General features: G+C 36.3%; 1 protein-coding gene across 16 annotated transcripts in view; it reads right to left on the reverse strand.

Annotated features, from left to right (window-relative positions):
• The window catches only part of HEATR5A (HEAT repeat containing 5A), a 64,567-nt gene that overhangs the window by 39,625 nt on the left and 7,475 nt on the right, over window positions 1-17,467 (reverse strand). For 12 of the 16 annotated variants that reach the window (XM_040560318.1, XM_040560315.1, XM_040560314.1 and 9 more), the window contains exons 2-10: window positions 16,739-16,817; window positions 14,258-14,517; window positions 13,024-13,235; window positions 9,041-9,149; window positions 8,347-8,496; window positions 7,894-8,065; window positions 5,830-5,990; window positions 3,118-3,373; window positions 804-959 (exon numbers count right to left, since the gene is read on the reverse strand). In XM_040560318.1, the coding sequence (XP_040416252.1) occupies window positions 804-959; window positions 3,118-3,373; window positions 5,830-5,990; window positions 7,894-8,065; window positions 8,347-8,496; window positions 9,041-9,149; window positions 13,024-13,235; window positions 14,258-14,383 (1,342 nt within the window). In that variant the 5' untranslated portion in view covers window positions 14,384-14,517; window positions 16,739-16,817. Of the gene's footprint in view, window positions 1-803; window positions 960-3,117; window positions 3,374-5,829; window positions 5,991-7,888; window positions 8,066-8,346; window positions 8,497-9,040; window positions 9,150-11,724; window positions 11,888-13,023; window positions 13,236-14,257; window positions 14,518-16,738; window positions 16,818-17,467 lie in introns of those variants that run through there. The other 4 variants (XM_040560320.1, XM_040560321.1, XM_040560322.1 and 1 more) reach the window with 4 other exon arrangements.

Raw genomic sequence — 17,467 nt, forward strand, 5'->3', positions numbered from 1 at the left:
GATGATGTTAACCAGCAAAAACACATACGGGAAACTGGTGAACAAGCTAGTATCTAATTTCTATACTTACCTTTTATAAGTACTGTTGATTTTTATTATGAACTACTTGTCATCAAATTTAAATGTCACAATACTTAAAAAAAAAAAAAAAAAAGTTACCCCAAATGAAAAGTAATAGGATGAAAAAAACCACCAAAACCTAAAAGATCATGTCGTTGTTCACCAACATGAATAGAAAATGTCTGTAAGTGTTCTCAAGGAATCAGAAATCCAAGCAGTGGAAACAGATGTCCACACAAAACTACCCAGAAAATAAAACAAAACAAAACAAAAACAAAACAAAACAAAACATTCTCAGTGCAGCTAAAATAATAAAGGTAGATGAAGACATGCAGCTTGATCAAAATGATTCAGTTTAAATACAATCCTTAATGAAGTTAATTTTGATACTGATCTTTTTTCTTCTCTTTTTTTTTTTTTTAATTTTAATTAATGTACTAGTACAGGCAGAAGATGATATAGATCTCTTAGGGCAATGCCCAAAGATTTCATACGGCATGCAGTAAGTCAACTTCCCCTCTTCCTTTTTTAGCTTAGTAGAAGAAAACAGAATAGGACAGAATTAAGGAGGTCCCGTTGAGGAGACTGTATGCCAGAAGAAAGGTTGATATAGCCAATGCCACACAAAGGATCCCAACAGATTGTTAAGAATTAACAGTCTAGCCATAAGCAATCAGAGAAGATCACAGTGAACAAGGGAATATATTTTGTACTCTGGTACATGAATAATTCAGGGCATGTACCTGTACTGGAATCCTGCAGTAATGGTGCTGCTGTAGTTCCCAAGCCATGGATGAGGCTTCCAAGTTCCTGAAGTGCGCACACAAGTACATGCTGACTTGCTGTTACATCTGCTGTCATAATTCGTGTCTCCAAGTTACTGTCACTCATTGCAGCATCTGATAACAACACAGGAAGAGCCCCATGAAATTGCTACCATAAATGAAACAGAGATAGGGTAACAGAATTTGCTATGGCAATTTGTCTGTATTACTAATTGAGCCGCTATCATTAGCATTTTTATCACTGATCAAACTGGTGTTATAAAGGTTTACTTTCACTGAGGCAAATACATTTCTATCCCTCAAATGGGTAGTGTAACACATCTGTGAGGGCAGCGGAGTAGACAAAATGTAAACAAAAAAATTACTGATTTGAACGTGATTTGGAACAGCACACTATTCTCAGCCTTCCTGAAGATGACTTGAAAAGGTCATGCTTTGACAAGGAATGGATATAACCTGCCAGATTTTACTATGTAGTATGAAAACGTAACAGGAGGAAAAGACAGAAAGAGCACATGATTGAACAAGTAAAGATACACAACGGAGGGGGGAGAGAGAGAGAATAATAAGGGGGAAAATAGAGAGGGAAAAAATAAATTAAAGAATTTGTTTTCTGGTGTTTGTTTTTTTATATGTTCATCTTCTGAGACATAAATGATTATGTCAGTTTAGACATTTAACATTCAGATGTTTAACTAGATATTTAACTTAGAGGGCGGTCACTAGTGGCGTCCCCCAGGGCTCAGTACTGGGGCCGGTCCTCTTTGATATCTTTATCGATGATCTGGATGAGGGGATTGAGTGCACCCTCAGTAAGTTTGCAGATGACACCAAGTTAGGTGCGTGTGTCGATCTGCTTGAGGGTAGGAAGGCTCTGCAGGAGGATCTGGATAGGCTGGACCGATGGGCTGAGGCCAACTGTATGAAGTTCAACAAGGCCAAGTGCCGGGACCTGCACCTGGGGTGCAACAACCCCGAGCAGCGCTACAGGCTGGGAGATGAGTGGTTGGAAAGCTGCCTGGCAGAGAAGGACCTGGGAGTACTGGTTGATAGTCGGCTGAATATGAGCCAGCAGTGTGCTCAGGTGGCCAAGAAGGCCAACAGCATCCTGGCTTGCATAGGAAATAGTGTGGCCAGCAGGTCTAGGGAAGTGATTGTACCCCTGTACTCGGCTCTGGTGAGGCCGCACCTCGAGTACTGTGTTCAGTTTTGGGCCCCTTGCTACAAGAAGGACATTGAGATGCTTGAGCAAGTCCAGAGAAGGGCAATGAAGCTGGTGAGGGGTGTGGAGAACAAGTCTTACAAGGGGCGGCTGAGGGAGCTGGGATTGTTCAGCCTGGAGAAGAGGAGGCTCAGGGGAGACCTCATCGCTCTCTATGGGTACCTTAAAGGAGGCTGTAGAGAGGTGGGGGTTGGTCTATTCTCCCACGTGCCTGGTGACAGGACGAGGGGGAATGGGCTAAAGTTTTGCCAGGGGAGGTTTAGGTTGGATATTAGGAAAAACTTCTTTACTGAAAGGGTTGTTAGGCATTGGAATGGGCTGCCCAGGGAAGTGGTTGAGTCATCATCCCTGGAGGTCTTTAAGAGACGTTTAGATGTAGAGCGTAGTGATATGGCTTAGTGGAGGACTTGTTAGTGTTAGGTCAGAGCTTGGACTAGATGATCTTGGAGGTCTCTTCCAACCTAGACGATTCTGTGATTCTGTAACTAGGATATAATATGCAACTGTATAGCATTCTTTTCCTCTCCGCACCCCAAGGGGGATGATGGTGGGAGATCAGCAGTTTGGAAGCCTTGTACAAGACCTTAGCATGCAAGATTCCTTTTTTTTTTTTCCAGGAGAAATGCTTATTTTGTCATACCAAACCATCAGTAGTGTCACCTGTACTGAACAGGAAAGCAAAATCTGGCTAGACATATCATAACTGCCAATTTAATTTATTTTACAATACATTTATCACTGCATGTATTTATTATATTATTAGATTTGTACTTGACTAAAGTGATTTTGCCAGGGAAAAAGTTTTTTTTTTTTTTAATGTTTACACTTTTGTTTACACACATGCACAGACACACACAAACCAATAACCAGCCCAAGTTAAAAACAAAGTACCCCATCAAAAGCCCTCTACATTATTATGGTAATAAACCAGCGCTATATAGTCTGTTTCTGCCATCTCTGGATTAGGAAATTGGACAATCACTTCAATTAAAAAAAAAAAAGAAAAAGAAAAACAGAAGCCCCAAATGGATAATCTTGTTAGACCCATACCCACAACTTTCTTCAGTTTCCAGATGGCTTGACAAATCTCCTTGGCAGCTGCAATTTGAGCTTTTTCCCCAAGAAGGCCTCCTACTGTAGCACGAAGGATAAATGAAACGCAGCGGCGACAGCCGATAGCATCCATCTGACTCTGAATAGCCTTAGGGTGAGACTGCGAAACAAGATCTAGAATATGGGAAAGGAAGGCAGAGAAGTTCCTTTCAAGCCATTGTCCTCCTAATGTAGAGGCAAATACCACATATGCCTGGAAAAGATTTGAAAAGAAGCCATATTTTAGAGCACAGTCATCTGGAAAACTTCTATCAGCTATCCCACATACATCATTTTTATCTCTGCACATTACCAGAAGTATAACGTCACTGAACTGAGATTACTTATACATGTCCATAAATCATGCACGTTCTCACCTGCATGTAGCTGCACATTTTTTATCTGTTTATATAATTTAAATTACTCTCAAAACTGTTCTAGCAATATTGCAGCTTAGTTTGACTGTAAGTTAATTCACAGTGCTTGCCCATTTTATTTCATTCCAGGGTGTGAGAAATGGCAGTTTACTCTGCACAGGCACTTGTTATGTAAAACATTGTGTTTGGTCTCACTGAACAACAGCTTCCAGATATTTAACATTCTGCACATGGAACACAAATTTAATGTATGAATGCATTTTAAGAACTACTATGTTCCAATACTATAACCCATAACCCTGAGAGAATTTTGTTATTATAGACTTGGAATTAGGGAATATTTGCAGCCCCCAAGCACTGCTCTTCATCTCAATGAATTTTAATTGTTTGCCTTGCAATGAAGGTACCATAAAAAGACTATGGATGTCAAAACAAAGAGAAAGAATGCAGAGTCACTTTACAAATCTAATCACCACAAGACCATTTATTTTGCCACATAATACACTCCCTTACAATTTCCTGCCATGTGCATGTGTTGGAATTTTTTAATGAATTGATGTGCTACCACCAAGAAAAGTGAATACCATAAAATGAGAATATGCAAATTAACATACAGAAGTCCTTATAACACAGTTCACAAATACTACTTTGTCTCATGCCTAACACTAACAACTACATTATTCACATAAAATAAAGTGAAGTACTATACATGAAGAATCTGTACTAGATGATCCTGTTAGCATCTAATAGCTCTTGACAAATACTACTCAGGCTTAATAATGTACCAGTACATGACCCCTGTTTTACAGATTTGAAAACTGCGGAATTTAGCACGATAGAGTCGTGAAGATTCATGCTGCCATGGCTACATCTTGAACTACATCTTGAACCTGGCTGTATCTTGAACAATATAAACTCTTCTTCCACATGGAAGAAGTCATCTTCAGTAGTTTTCTTATTTTTATAATTTATAACAAGCTGTAATTCACATAATAATGAATACATTTTATAAATGCAAGCATTTGCTACTTACAGGCATTGGCATACATACAATTTCTCAAGTTTTTCTTATAGAAACATCATGCTGATCAAACTGTGATGGTAAAGTTAGAGTGTAGCCCCAATACTCTTAAGTATTAAGAGAAGTGCATGAAAAAAGAAGAGAATCTTTTTTCAAAAAAACCCACCACTATAAGTAGTCAAAACACTGAAATGAAACACCTATTCCTGGAAAACTAATAAACCACAGTGTATGTAGAATACCCTAGGAGTCTGGCATGCATTTTCTAGGCAAATAGCTGACAATGTATTATTTTTTCCCCAGTATTTCTGTCATTCTGCCAGAAGTTAATGTTCCCACCCAGCATGAGCTGCACATAGAAGACAATTTGCAAGCACCTTCTAGCTGCTTCAGTGCAAAGGCTGGCAACTTATATCAGTAATTCAAGCTAATTTACAGATTATTTTTGCACTGCAGAAGTAGAAATGCAATTAGAAATCCCCTTACTGGCAAAGGGGACATATCATATGCCTGTGGGGACTGTAACACTAAAACAATCACTACTGTTTGATATGTGAGTGTTCAGCATGACCTTTAGTCTTGATTCACAGGTTGAACATTTGAATATCTAGGTTTTCACATATATATGCTGTTTAACCATACATTAAGCATACATTTACTGCAAGAGGCCAAGCAGATTTTATCCAAAAAAAAAAATTTACATTGTTTTTACCAGCACACACTGGTAAAAACTTCAGCCTTTCTCAGTTAATAAGATTCTATCCCTGGAACACAACAAACCAAATCAGCAGATACTTGTTTTTTGTCACTACATTCTGCTTCCCCTATTTTTCAAGCACTTATTATTCAAAGCAAACACATTCTTTCAGAATGGGACTAAGAATGTTTGCATAGAGAAGGAAATCATTCCAAGTTGAAATAACTTGGAATTCCCTTAACTTCCTCCTCTAATTTTTAGGTATAAGGTCTAACAGTTTAAATCTAAAAAATATTTTAAGTACTTATTTATATCACTTAGTTGAAATTTTTATCTCTTGAAGATTTCACTATTGTTACATACTTCATTTTGAAAATATGAAACTATTAGATAAACAATAAGCAACAGCAGACTTTTTTTCTTTCAGACATAATTGAAGATGTAAATCCTTATTTTAAATTATATACATTTTGTCACAGACACGAATAGGATGAAATAAGAGATATATGAAAGTAAAACTGTTGTTATAGGAATATTTGGCAATCTCATAACATTATAAATAATGTAATACAAACCTGTGTGACTCCAACTCTAACATCTCTGCTGACTGAGCTGGTCCCTTTCAGCATATCACCACTGGCTCGTAGAAAGCCACTACTGCCACGCAGAAATCCAGTTCCTAAAAGCTCCATCACTTCTTCCAAAGAGATCCTGCGGAAGTTATGCTTGGTGGATGCTAAAAGAGAGACGTAAATGTTTAGAGGAACAGTTCTGTAAAGTTTTTTTTTTTTTTTATATTTCAGAAAGAAAACTTCAACTCCAGTCATTTCAGAAAAAAAAAAAAAGCACCAATTTCCACAACCAAATCCAAATACTATTGAAACACAATACATATATATATATAAATATATAATTATTATATATGTATACACACGCATACGCACATGTACCTCCCTCAGTATCTACCATCAGATCTAAGCCTCCTCTGACTGCACAGCCTATCCCTCCCACCCTAAGCTTCATGAAAGCTCTAACTTTTGGATACCTTACCACTGAAGATGGCTTTCAATTCCAGACCTCAGACAGGGAAGATTACCTTTCTGCTGTGCTTAGCCAGATATGGACATAGCAACTGGTTCTTTTAGAAACAAAAACCTTCCCACCTTAGTATAAAAGAAACTCTCCAAAATAACGAGAATAATAGAGTATTTTTACAATGTTCTAGAAAAATAGTTATCTCTATTTCCTATTGTGTTATTTCCTGAAAGTTCGTATAAAACCTATGCCGAGACTTGTGCATGCCAACTTCACACAATTACTGCACAGCATACAAACTAAGTGACCTAAATTTTTCACATTTTTCATTGTTTTCCAAGTATTTTGATGAGAACAGGAATTAGAGGATTTAAGGTAATAATATATAAAAAACAACAAAAAACTCCCAGCACCATTAGGTTATCGGATACAAAAACAGAAATTTCATAACTAAGCACTTCCTCATGTCTTGCTCCCTCCTCTTCTCTCCCAGCTCATTCTAGCTCCAACCCAGCTTCTGCCTCACTTAACTCTAACTTGTTTTAACCTAGTGCTTCCATACTAAAAATAACCAATTAAAGAGTTGGACAAGCTTCTTGTATTACTGAAGTGCTACGTTAGTGTTATGTAACTACATCGCTTACAAAGAGTACAGAAAGAGAGTCTATATAGAGGTCAGAGATTTTTCTTTTCTATTTCTAATGGAAAAATACAAGAGATAATAGTTCTCTGTAACATAATAATTCTCTCCAAAAAGATTTTTCGAAAAATACCGTAGAAATCAAGACTTTAGAGTCTCCAAAGGTAGTACACAGCCTTTAAGCCCCAAATAGGGCTTAAAGACGTAATTTTGTCATTTGGTGCTTACTGCATTGATGCCTTTAAAAGCAGAATCACACTCACAATAACTCTGCATCATGTTATATTTCACTTAGATTACAGATCCGTATTTAGTTTTGGGCTCCTAAGATTGGACTCAAAACTTCCAGTTTGAATGACACCAAAGATTTGAGATGTTTTAACTCTGTGCCAGGAATCTTCAGTTTGTCAGCAAAAACTGTTACACGTTCTATTAACAGAACTGCATGCTCATTCCTGCTTCAGATCATGTTTGTAGTACTATACAATCCAGTTACGGTATTGACGATTTTGGAAAAACAGCTTGAAAAGATATCCTCAACTGCCTCAGTTTGACAGGCAGATACTCCCTCACATCTTAGTAGTTTTTACATTGCTAAAATTAATCTTTCCTTTAAATTCCTGAGGCTACTGAGTTCTCTACATACAATAATAATCTTGTAACAGAGGAAACTAGTTTTACCAAATATTTTTCCTTGTTGACCACTTCATGAACTGCTAGTGAGTGTGCATGTATACATATATATACACACACATTTATATAAGAGGTAACAAAACTAAAAGCATAGCACTACATGAGAAAAAACATTACAAAAAAAAGACCAAAGCACAAATATGAAGAGCCAGATGAAGTTTACATTGTGATTTTACTTCAGGTTTCAAAACTTCAGAGTTTCTGATCAGACAGATTTATTTATTTATTTATTTTACAGACGAGGAATCAGCAAACAAAGTACATACTTCACCTGGTGTCTGCTTAGATGTTAAAGCTCTAGCCAATATTGTGCCTAAAAGTTTTGAAACTGCTAACCGTACATCATAATTGGAACCTTCAAAGGATTTAAAACACAAGGTCACAACACTATCCAGGTCTGTACTCCACATAAATACTGCTTCATTCTGAAGTTCAAGAAGACACTAGACAAAAAAAGGGAAGTAAAAATGCTTAACGTCAACATTTTGAAGTGGAAAAGCACTCAGTACAGATTCTAGCTTGCAAAATAAGACAACAGAGTTCTCCCTAACAAAATGAGCATGTTACTTCACATTAAAAAATACTTGATTTTTTTCTTTTTCTGCCAAGACAATGTCAAAGAAATATAGACATGCAAACAAAGTATTTACTGCTGTGTTTGTCATCCATTAAAACAGAATTTTATTTAGGGAGCATACTAAATAGATTTATTAATGCACTTTACCTTTGCAGCAGCACAGCGGACTGCCATAGATCGATCTGTCAAACATGATCGGGCAGCTTTGTAAATATCTCTATGACACGGGATAGCAGCAGCTCCTAAACCCTTCAATATATTTTGTAAACTAAGCATGATTTCATAACGACCTTGAGACTGAAAAATTAAAAAGAAGAAATGTTAGAGTTCTGTAATCCTATGCTTCTTGGAAATAAAAAAAATGCTCATCACTGATACAGGAAAACAATGGTCTGAGTCCTTTTATTTATTTATTTATTTATTACTGTTAGAGATCTGTTTAGGCTGAAGTAAGTTAAAGAGAAAACTTGTTCTATAGCACTATAACCAAGTGAAGATAAAAATACTACATTCTGTGGAAAAATACAGGCAGTTCAATACTCAAAATATGAAGTACAAGCTGGAGCAAAAACATTCTCATTAGTAAAGGCAATTAAATTTTCTAGATTATCAAGTTCTTTCATGAAAGCAGAATAAGAGTAACTACACTCTATCCTTTTATGGTCATAATCCATTAGTAACTCTTCCGAATTTAGACTTTCATTTTTATCCTATAACTTTCAGCATTTTTTTCCATTTCATACATTGGTATCATGCAATTTCTCCAATTCATTAGTCCATCTACCAACAGCAAACATCCTATTATTTTTCCAATCACTTTTTAAGCATGCCGTTACAATACCTCTGCATTCTTCATTGCTTTAAGCACATTCCCAACGGTGTCAGTAAAACTGTTTCCCAAAATTCTTCCCAATTTTTTGTATAAATAGCCCAAGCATACCACCGCAGCACTAAAACAAAAGCAAATCCAAAAACGCGTGAAAATGGATGCAACAACACGTGAACGGGATTAAGAAGACTAACATAATCAATGGGCAAATAACAAAATAACTAAATACAATGTTTCAAAAGTGTTAGCAGATTATCAAAAGGAAAAAAAAAAGTGGTCAGAGTGGGGCACACACACTCCACAAGAACTGAGGATACAGGGGCTTGGAAGATAACTTGAATAACAAATTATGGTAATACAAACCTCCAATAAATTTTACAATTCAAATACATTTTTCATATTCACCTTTAAGCCTTACAAATGAATTTCTAACAAAGAATGCCCTGCATCCTGCAGTCTATGTCACTGTGCTACAACAGATGCTGACAGAAGTAGACAGGGATTGGTTTATTTACAACACAACGGTCAGGAGTAGACTGCAAATGGTCTAATACTTAAAATTCTGGCATGTATGTATAACACATAATGAGGAAAGACCCTGGAGGAAACAAAAGTCTAAACCCATGTTCTTTTCACTATACACAGATGCTGAACTTAGTTTCCAGGTGAAATACCTGACAACTGGAGTCTGTGTGCTCTGTGCACTCAGGAGTTTCCTTTAGCAAAAGCAAAAAGTGCTAAATTTTGAGAAAAAAAGGAAATAAAAAGAGTTGCTTAATTAAAGAATGCCTTCCTTTAAATGATTAAGGCACACAGTTTGGTTTTGTATTGATGTATCTATAACTAAACAATTTTATTTGATGAATACAAGGAAAAAATAAATGGTATCTTTACTCAACTTTCTGCTCTTTGGTCAGACTTACTTAATATGCAGTGACACTGCCCAGCATCACCTTCAGGAAAACTGTATTCTCCTGACGTCCCAATTGAATTCGAGTGTTACATAATCAGTTTTAAAATCCCATACTGAATACATTCTTAATTAGAAAAATGAATTGAATATTAACTGTAACTCCTTAAAATGACAAAACACGGTAAGAAAAATAAAAGTGATGAGCTTTATCTCTTATCAAACAAAAATTCTTTTTTCGTTAAAGAAACACTTTTCATTATTACTTTTATCCAATGCACCAACAGTTTGGATTTTAATTTTGTTCATGGTGTAGTTGGGTATAAAATTATAACTGCAACATCTTATTACTACATTGAGCACGTGATGGTGACAGATATCCTTTTTAACTAGTTTTAAGACTAAACAATATACATTTCAAACTGTCAGCCAAGGAAGGAATATTTAATAAACACAGACAAAAAGAAATATCCCCAGGACTACCTTACAACATCATGGAATGACCTGGAAACGCTCTCTTGTGGTTGGTAGTACCACCATTTGCTGATGGAAGGATCCATCAGTGTTAAATAGGAATTTTTAGCAACAGCTTGGCACTATTTGTTGACAAGTATCATCTAGCCACCTCAAGATGAGGATCGACCTATTTCTGCACATCAATATTTAACTTGCTATAAAAGCTGGAAGCATGGAATTTAGAAAGCTCTTCTGACAGCCTTGTAGAATCATAACTCTAGTTGTCTAATTTTTTTTCCACAAATGTTTCTAGCAACAACTATGAAAGTTTTCTGACCAGCCAAATGCTTTTAAAATACTCACGACTTAAAGACAACCCTAGCGGATATTTTTAAAACTTTGTAATTTAAAGTAAAATAGTAAGCTGTAGTCACATTAAATGACCTATTTGTCTGACCTGATGCAGAATTTACATCACACTCCACTTTAGATGAGCACCACATTCTTTTAAACATGCTTGCCTAAAACATTTCTATGTTCCACCCATATTAAAGAAGAAAAATGGTAAATTATGAGACGAAAAAAAATCACTAGAAAATCTACTTAAAGGAATCTCCAGGTGAATCAACATATGCTAACAAAGATTGCTACCAGACAACATGGGAATGTATGCTAAATGACAAGGACAGATGGCAAGCAAAGACACAACTTTAATCAAGATTAAAAAACAAATAATAAAATAAAATTAAAAAAAATAAAAAAGCCTTCCCTCACTGAACTCCAAGTAGTCCCTTTACTTACAGCACAAGATGAAAGTTTTTATTCAATAATGAGTTCTGCAGTTTCAATTATTTTTCTGTAGCCTTTTGTCTCACTACTACTGCTATAAGAAATCTCTTTTTCACACTCATTTTAAAGTAAGTCATGTTTTACTGGTGCTTTTTTCTCCACATTCACTCTCCTCACCAATGTTTTCGTGCCCATCAGGATTCTGAACATTGCCTCTTCTCTCTTTCTCTCCCAGCTACTTTTCTGCCTTCTGACTCTTGTTCTCCCTTATTTCTGTGTTTGTCATTTCTGCCTTGCTGCCACCTTTATCTTTAATTTACTTGACTACAATGAAAGATATACAATGTTTCACACATGAAGGCTACTCATAATATTTCTGTACTTTAAGGTTTGCTTTCACATCCTGCAAGAGCAGTTCATGTTGGCTCTGTTCTGTTGGCTCAACTTTAGACATTTAGAAGCACCTGAAATGTTTGTAAATAACTAACTACATCCAGTTTAACTTTGATTAAGAAATTTGCTCAATAACTCTATTTTGTACCTGGAGTTGTATTCATCTGCTTTATTGCTCTTCTCAGCCTTCTTCTTGTTTTTAGAACACCTGCCCACTCATACTCTGTTATCCATTGCTGCTATTCTCTCTGGCCTGATTTTCAATTGTCTGGATGGAGATCATCAACTGTCTTCTATCCTTTTCGTTCCTGCTGCACATATACAACATTTAATACTACCACATTCTTTCTTTCATTATCTATCCTGTGGCAGTGAACCCAGATTTATCATGTCAGGTAAATTCTTTATTTTTTATTTTTATTTTTTTACTAATGTTAAAACAAGTTATGTATTAAAAGCTTTCTTCATCTCTTTTGTAAAAAGCAGTGTTTGTCTGACTTGCTGTAAAGCATGGTTTCTTCCATACAGCAACATGTATTGCAAGCTGTCTGTGTCTCACTCAACAAAAGCATAAAGCATAAACCATCCTTAGTTTACCTTATTACCTTAAAGCATGCTGTGGTCATTTATAGTTTTAAATAACAGCATATGTATGCAGATTTAGCATGCCTACATTCCTAAATAAATTAATTCAGCTTAGCTTTCAGATCACTCAAGGTGTTTCCTTCCAGTGGATCCAGTAAATACTAAACATCTTGGTAAGTCAAATTTTGCTCGAACGTATTCAGTCTATGCTGACTCCTATCAGCCACCAAATTACCATTTTGTTCAATGCTTCCAAAGTCATGTGATTTTAATGAGTTTTGATATGATTGATTTTTACACCTTATTTACGCAAATCATGAAAATAAACTTTTAAATAAGGATGAAAAATATATTTTTCATTAAACTTTTATGAGTTTATGAACTCACGGGTGATTTATGTTGTAAAGTATTGACCTGAGTTTATTCATAACATGCAGTTGCACTTAACCAAAACTTCCCAGTGAAGACGCAAAGGGATAAATAAAACGCTACACAAATACTTAACCATTCACAACTCTGCCCTGAAGACAGTGTATATTAAATGACCAAGATAAAATTATTATAATGCCTAGAGGGAAGGAAGTAATTTGAATTTGCTTTCAGTTTTCAGGTGAACTCAGTTCCTCTTTGTAGTACTCAGTCTTAAAAGTTCAGAGACTTTTAGAGGAAAAAAATAGATCTGGGCACACCCACAATAATGATTTTTAATCAGGGAGCCTCCCAAATTCTGTGTGTCATATGGTAAAATGCTTGTAGTGACCAACTGTAAGAAATGAGGGAACACACACTCCCCTACATTCATCTCTCATCATGTACATCTGTCTCTGTTGTTATTGTTCGAGGTTAAAAGAAAAATACTTACAGTTTTGTAGGCAGATAACTTGGTGAATCATCTTTACTCCGAATGAGTTCATTGCATTTTTCAATTGTTTGGTAAACAGAAAAAGTGTCTCCAGTGCTATAAAGTACAGCTAAATTCTTGGCAACTAGTCGCCTAGTAGGAGGTCCTGGTGCATTGTTTAATAAAGAGGTCAATTGTTCAACCAGCTTCTTCTGGTTTTCCCTAATATCAGCCTGGAAATAAAATCAGTAACCAGTTAACTTTCAGTTAAATTTAAAGGTTAACAGATTAATTAATGCTAATTCTCTTCACTTTTCCATTATTACTATTCTGATACTATGACATTCTTGGTTAAAAATGAACATTTCTTTGCACCTTTCTACGTTATGAAAAGCTGTCTCAAAAATGTGAATATTTTTCAAAACAGAATTTTCTAGTAGCATTTCAAGGGTATTTTCCCTATGGCAATTGGAGTTATTGCTGAATCTTGCTAAAATAAATTTGCCATTTTTTGCTTCTTTTATGTTTTCTTTTAAAGGAAGACAATACAAGGTAAATATTCAAGGTAAAGTAATAAAGAACTTTACCAGAGTTTCAAGAAGTTGAGCATTAGAAAGGAAGGCACATCTCTTAAAATAATCACTTACTTTAGTCTTAGCTTATTTTTAAGGGGAATTTGGAAAAAAAAAAAAAATGAAGAGAGGCTGACAATGTATTCTATTTAAATTATTTGTGCTAAAACATTTAACTCTTAAATAACATTATCTAGATTGTTTTACTCTTAAATATTCACATACCCTACTTAATATACAAAAAACAATGAAACAAACAATTGAAGAGCTGGCTCGACCTCCTATGATTTGATTAGGAAAAGAAAAACAAAGGGAAAGATGTTAGATTCCTGCTTGCTAGAGAGGTATCAAATAATTGTGCCATTGTAGATGGAAGCATGACTGTTCTTATCCATCACAGTGTTGCAAAATCTTGCATTAATAACCCAAGGTTTTTGTTTGTTTGTTTTTTGTTTTTAAAAACAGCACTTATTTCCCAGATTTCTTTCGTTGCACAAATCTCTCTCACTTGAAGGCTTGAGGAAGCTGCTGCTATCAGTGAATGTACTTTCATTATGTTTAAGTAAAAGACATGAAGCAAAGGAAATGGAATACTGCTGTTTGTTTTTAAAGAAAATAACAAACAAGACAGAGAAAAAATAGCTCTATAACATGCTCTTCTTCTCAAGTGTCATTATACTTACTCTGCTAGTCACTGGTAAAAGTTTTTCCAAAAACCGTAACCATTCAAAAATGAACTCCGATTTTTGATATTCACCCAGCTGGTTATACTCTTCTTCATTGAGTAGTAAACTGTGAGCTAACTCCATTCCTTGAAATTTTCCTCAAATCTCTCCTCAAAAACCACAGCATAAAAACAAAACAATAAACTGCCAGAACTGGTTTAATCAGTCAGGTTTTCTTCCCCATTAATATCTGATGATTGAGTCAGAAGTTTGAACACCTAAACAAAAAAAGAAAAATGTTTCTAGATATCAGCAATTACATAGTCAAAAAATTATTTTTGAAAGGAGAAGTTAATATTTCAAAGAACATTACAGTAGTTTTGTTTAGACGGCTTTAGCAATATTTAATGTTTTGGGAATTAGGTAAAAACAGTACTGATGTAATCACAGAATCATAGAACAGCTTGGGTTGGAAGGGACCTTAAAGGTCATCTAATTCCAACCCCCTGCCATGGGCAGGGACACCTCCCGCTAGATCAGGTTGCCCACGGCCTCATCTAACCTGGCCCTGAACACCTCCAGGGATGGGGCATCCACAACCTCTCTGGGCAGCCTGTGCCAGCGCCTCACCACCCTCTGGGTGAAGAATTTCCTCCTAATCTCTAATCTAAACCTCCCCTTTTAGTTTAAAACCATGCCCCCTTGTCCTGTCATTATCTGGCTGACCAAAAAGTCCTTCTCTATCTTTTTTATAAGCCCCCTTACAGTACTGAAAAGCTACAATAAGGTCACCCTGGAGCCTTCATTTCTGAGACTGAACATCCCCAGCTCTCTCAGCCTGTCTTCACAGGAGAGGTGCTCCAGCCCTTTGACCATCTTTTGTGGCCCTCCTCTGGACCCGCTCTAACAGCCCCACATCCTTCTTGTGCTGGTGGCCCCAGACCTGGATGCAGCACTCTAAGTGGGACCTCACAAGGACAGAGCAGAGGGACACAATCACCTCCCTTGACCTGCTGGCCATTCCTCTGTTGATGCAGCCCAGGACGCAGTTGGCCTTCTGGGCTGCAAGCACACACTGCTGGCTCGTGTCCAGCTTTTCATCCACCAGAACCCCCAAGTCCTTCTCTGCAGGGCTGCTCTCAATGAGTTCTTCTCCCAGTCTGTGCTCCTGTCTGGGATTGTCGCAACCCAAACTGGTAATATGGCAATTAAATGTAGTTCAGGCTACATCAGAGGGGTTCTTACTGAACTACTATTTTTAATTCATCGTGCTTTGCATTAAGTGAGGTTTTCTAGCATCTGCTCAAGCATATACTTGAAAATAATGATCAGCTGGCCCCAGACACAATGGGTTTTATTATCTCAAAATAAGTGCAGCAATGGAAGCAGCCTACACCTAAGAACTCATGTTAATTATGTCCACAAATACAAATGTTAGCTTCATATTCAAACACTTTATCCATTCACAATGCCGAGCAAGGTATAAAGAAAAAAAAACTACACAAACCTCTAATACTCCCCCCCTTTTCTTTTTAAGAAAGTGAAAAACGGATATTTCAAGAATAAATCCCACTGAAGTTGCTAGATTTTTACTTATCTCAGACTATTTTAGTAATTCCCACATTGCGGGTAGTCACAGCTAGAAGCAAATCAAGATGAAAAATACTTTAATGACACCTTTCCCCCCACCCCCACCCCCCCATTTAAATGCCACGTAGCCTCAAACTACAAAATACAATATTCTGTAGGCTTTGTAAACAAAAATAGCCAAGGATATTCTGGTAAAGTGTCAACCATACTGTAAACTCCCAAACAAATTATCCTTTCCAGAGGTCACTGAGACTGCTGAACACACATTTTTCCCTATGCATTAACAATATTATAGTGTAAAATGATCTATCAAACAGTCAGTGGGCAATACAAAGCAACGCTAAATAATTCAGGACTCAGGTTTACATCACAGACACAGCAGAAGGTTACCTTTACTACCTTCTACACATTTGTATATAGAATTTGCTCACAAAGGAAATTAGCACATCTATTTTCCCGCAATGAACTTCTGTTTTAAATTTACCTGAAATACCAGGCAGCATGCTATAAAACAGCAAGTACAGATAAATGTACGTAGCTAATTATTATACCTATATATATTTAAACTGCCTAGGTACATAGATGTTAACAATTTACTGGTTATCATACTCCTAGAACACTCACTCACAGAACTTAACTTTATCTTCACATTTTTACAACATACAAAATCTGTAGGATTATGTATTTCATTGAACATTTGAGCAGAGTTTCCTGGCTGCTCAGCACGGAAATCACAAGTGCAGGTCACACAGCATCCTCTTTTCTCACCCAGTACCTAGTATCTCTAAATCAAACTACTGCACCAATAACTGTTTCAAGATACATACAGAGATGAGAATTACAATTCAGCTTTCTTCCCCCAGCTGAAAAAAATCATGGACCATTGTCAGACACTGGCCCTTAACTTACCTAGTATATAATTCCTTCTCATGGTAAAAACTCTCTCTCTAGTCCAGGTTCTCAGTTAAAGGATGTCAAGAATTCTTTCCTAGAAAAAGAAACAAGAGATCAACTTTAAAAAGCACAAGATATAAGTGTCTGTTCCAAAGAATACAAGAATTCCAAGAATTGTATACTGACAATTTTATTTAATGGCTTACCAGAAGACACTGAAATGGAGCTCCACAAATATTAACTCTTTATATTTTACATCTGAAGTTGGCAGACCTACCATATTCACCATACAATTGGATTCATTTCACTACTGAAACCACCTATTTCTGTTTTGCTAACTAATTTGAAAACACACAAAAAAAGTAAGTTCAGAGAGCATGATACCATAATTATTTTCTACAAAGATAATTCCAATGCCTTCATAAGGCCTACATTACTCTAGTGCATCTAAAAAAACTCCATAGGTGTAAAATATTATATTAACCTGGAATTATATTAATAACGACAGCATTCATATCTAAATGAATAACCAGCAGAGATGGCGGTGATTCAACTGTTCTGAGAAAGCCATGGAGAATACTACGGATACAAGACATGAGTATCCTCCTAACTTCCAAAAATCATTTTAATACTGGAATCAGTGGACAAAAACATTTCTTTTTAAACCTTATCTAACTTGAATTTAGTCTGGCAGGACACAAAACAGAGGTGAACAACCGAGTGCTGCACCAGCTGGCGCTCCTT

The sequence above is a fragment of the Cygnus olor genome, chromosome 5 (assembly GCF_009769625.2).
Source record: "Cygnus olor isolate bCygOlo1 chromosome 5, bCygOlo1.pri.v2, whole genome shotgun sequence".
NCBI lineage: Eukaryota > Metazoa > Chordata > Aves > Anseriformes > Anatidae > Cygnus > Cygnus olor.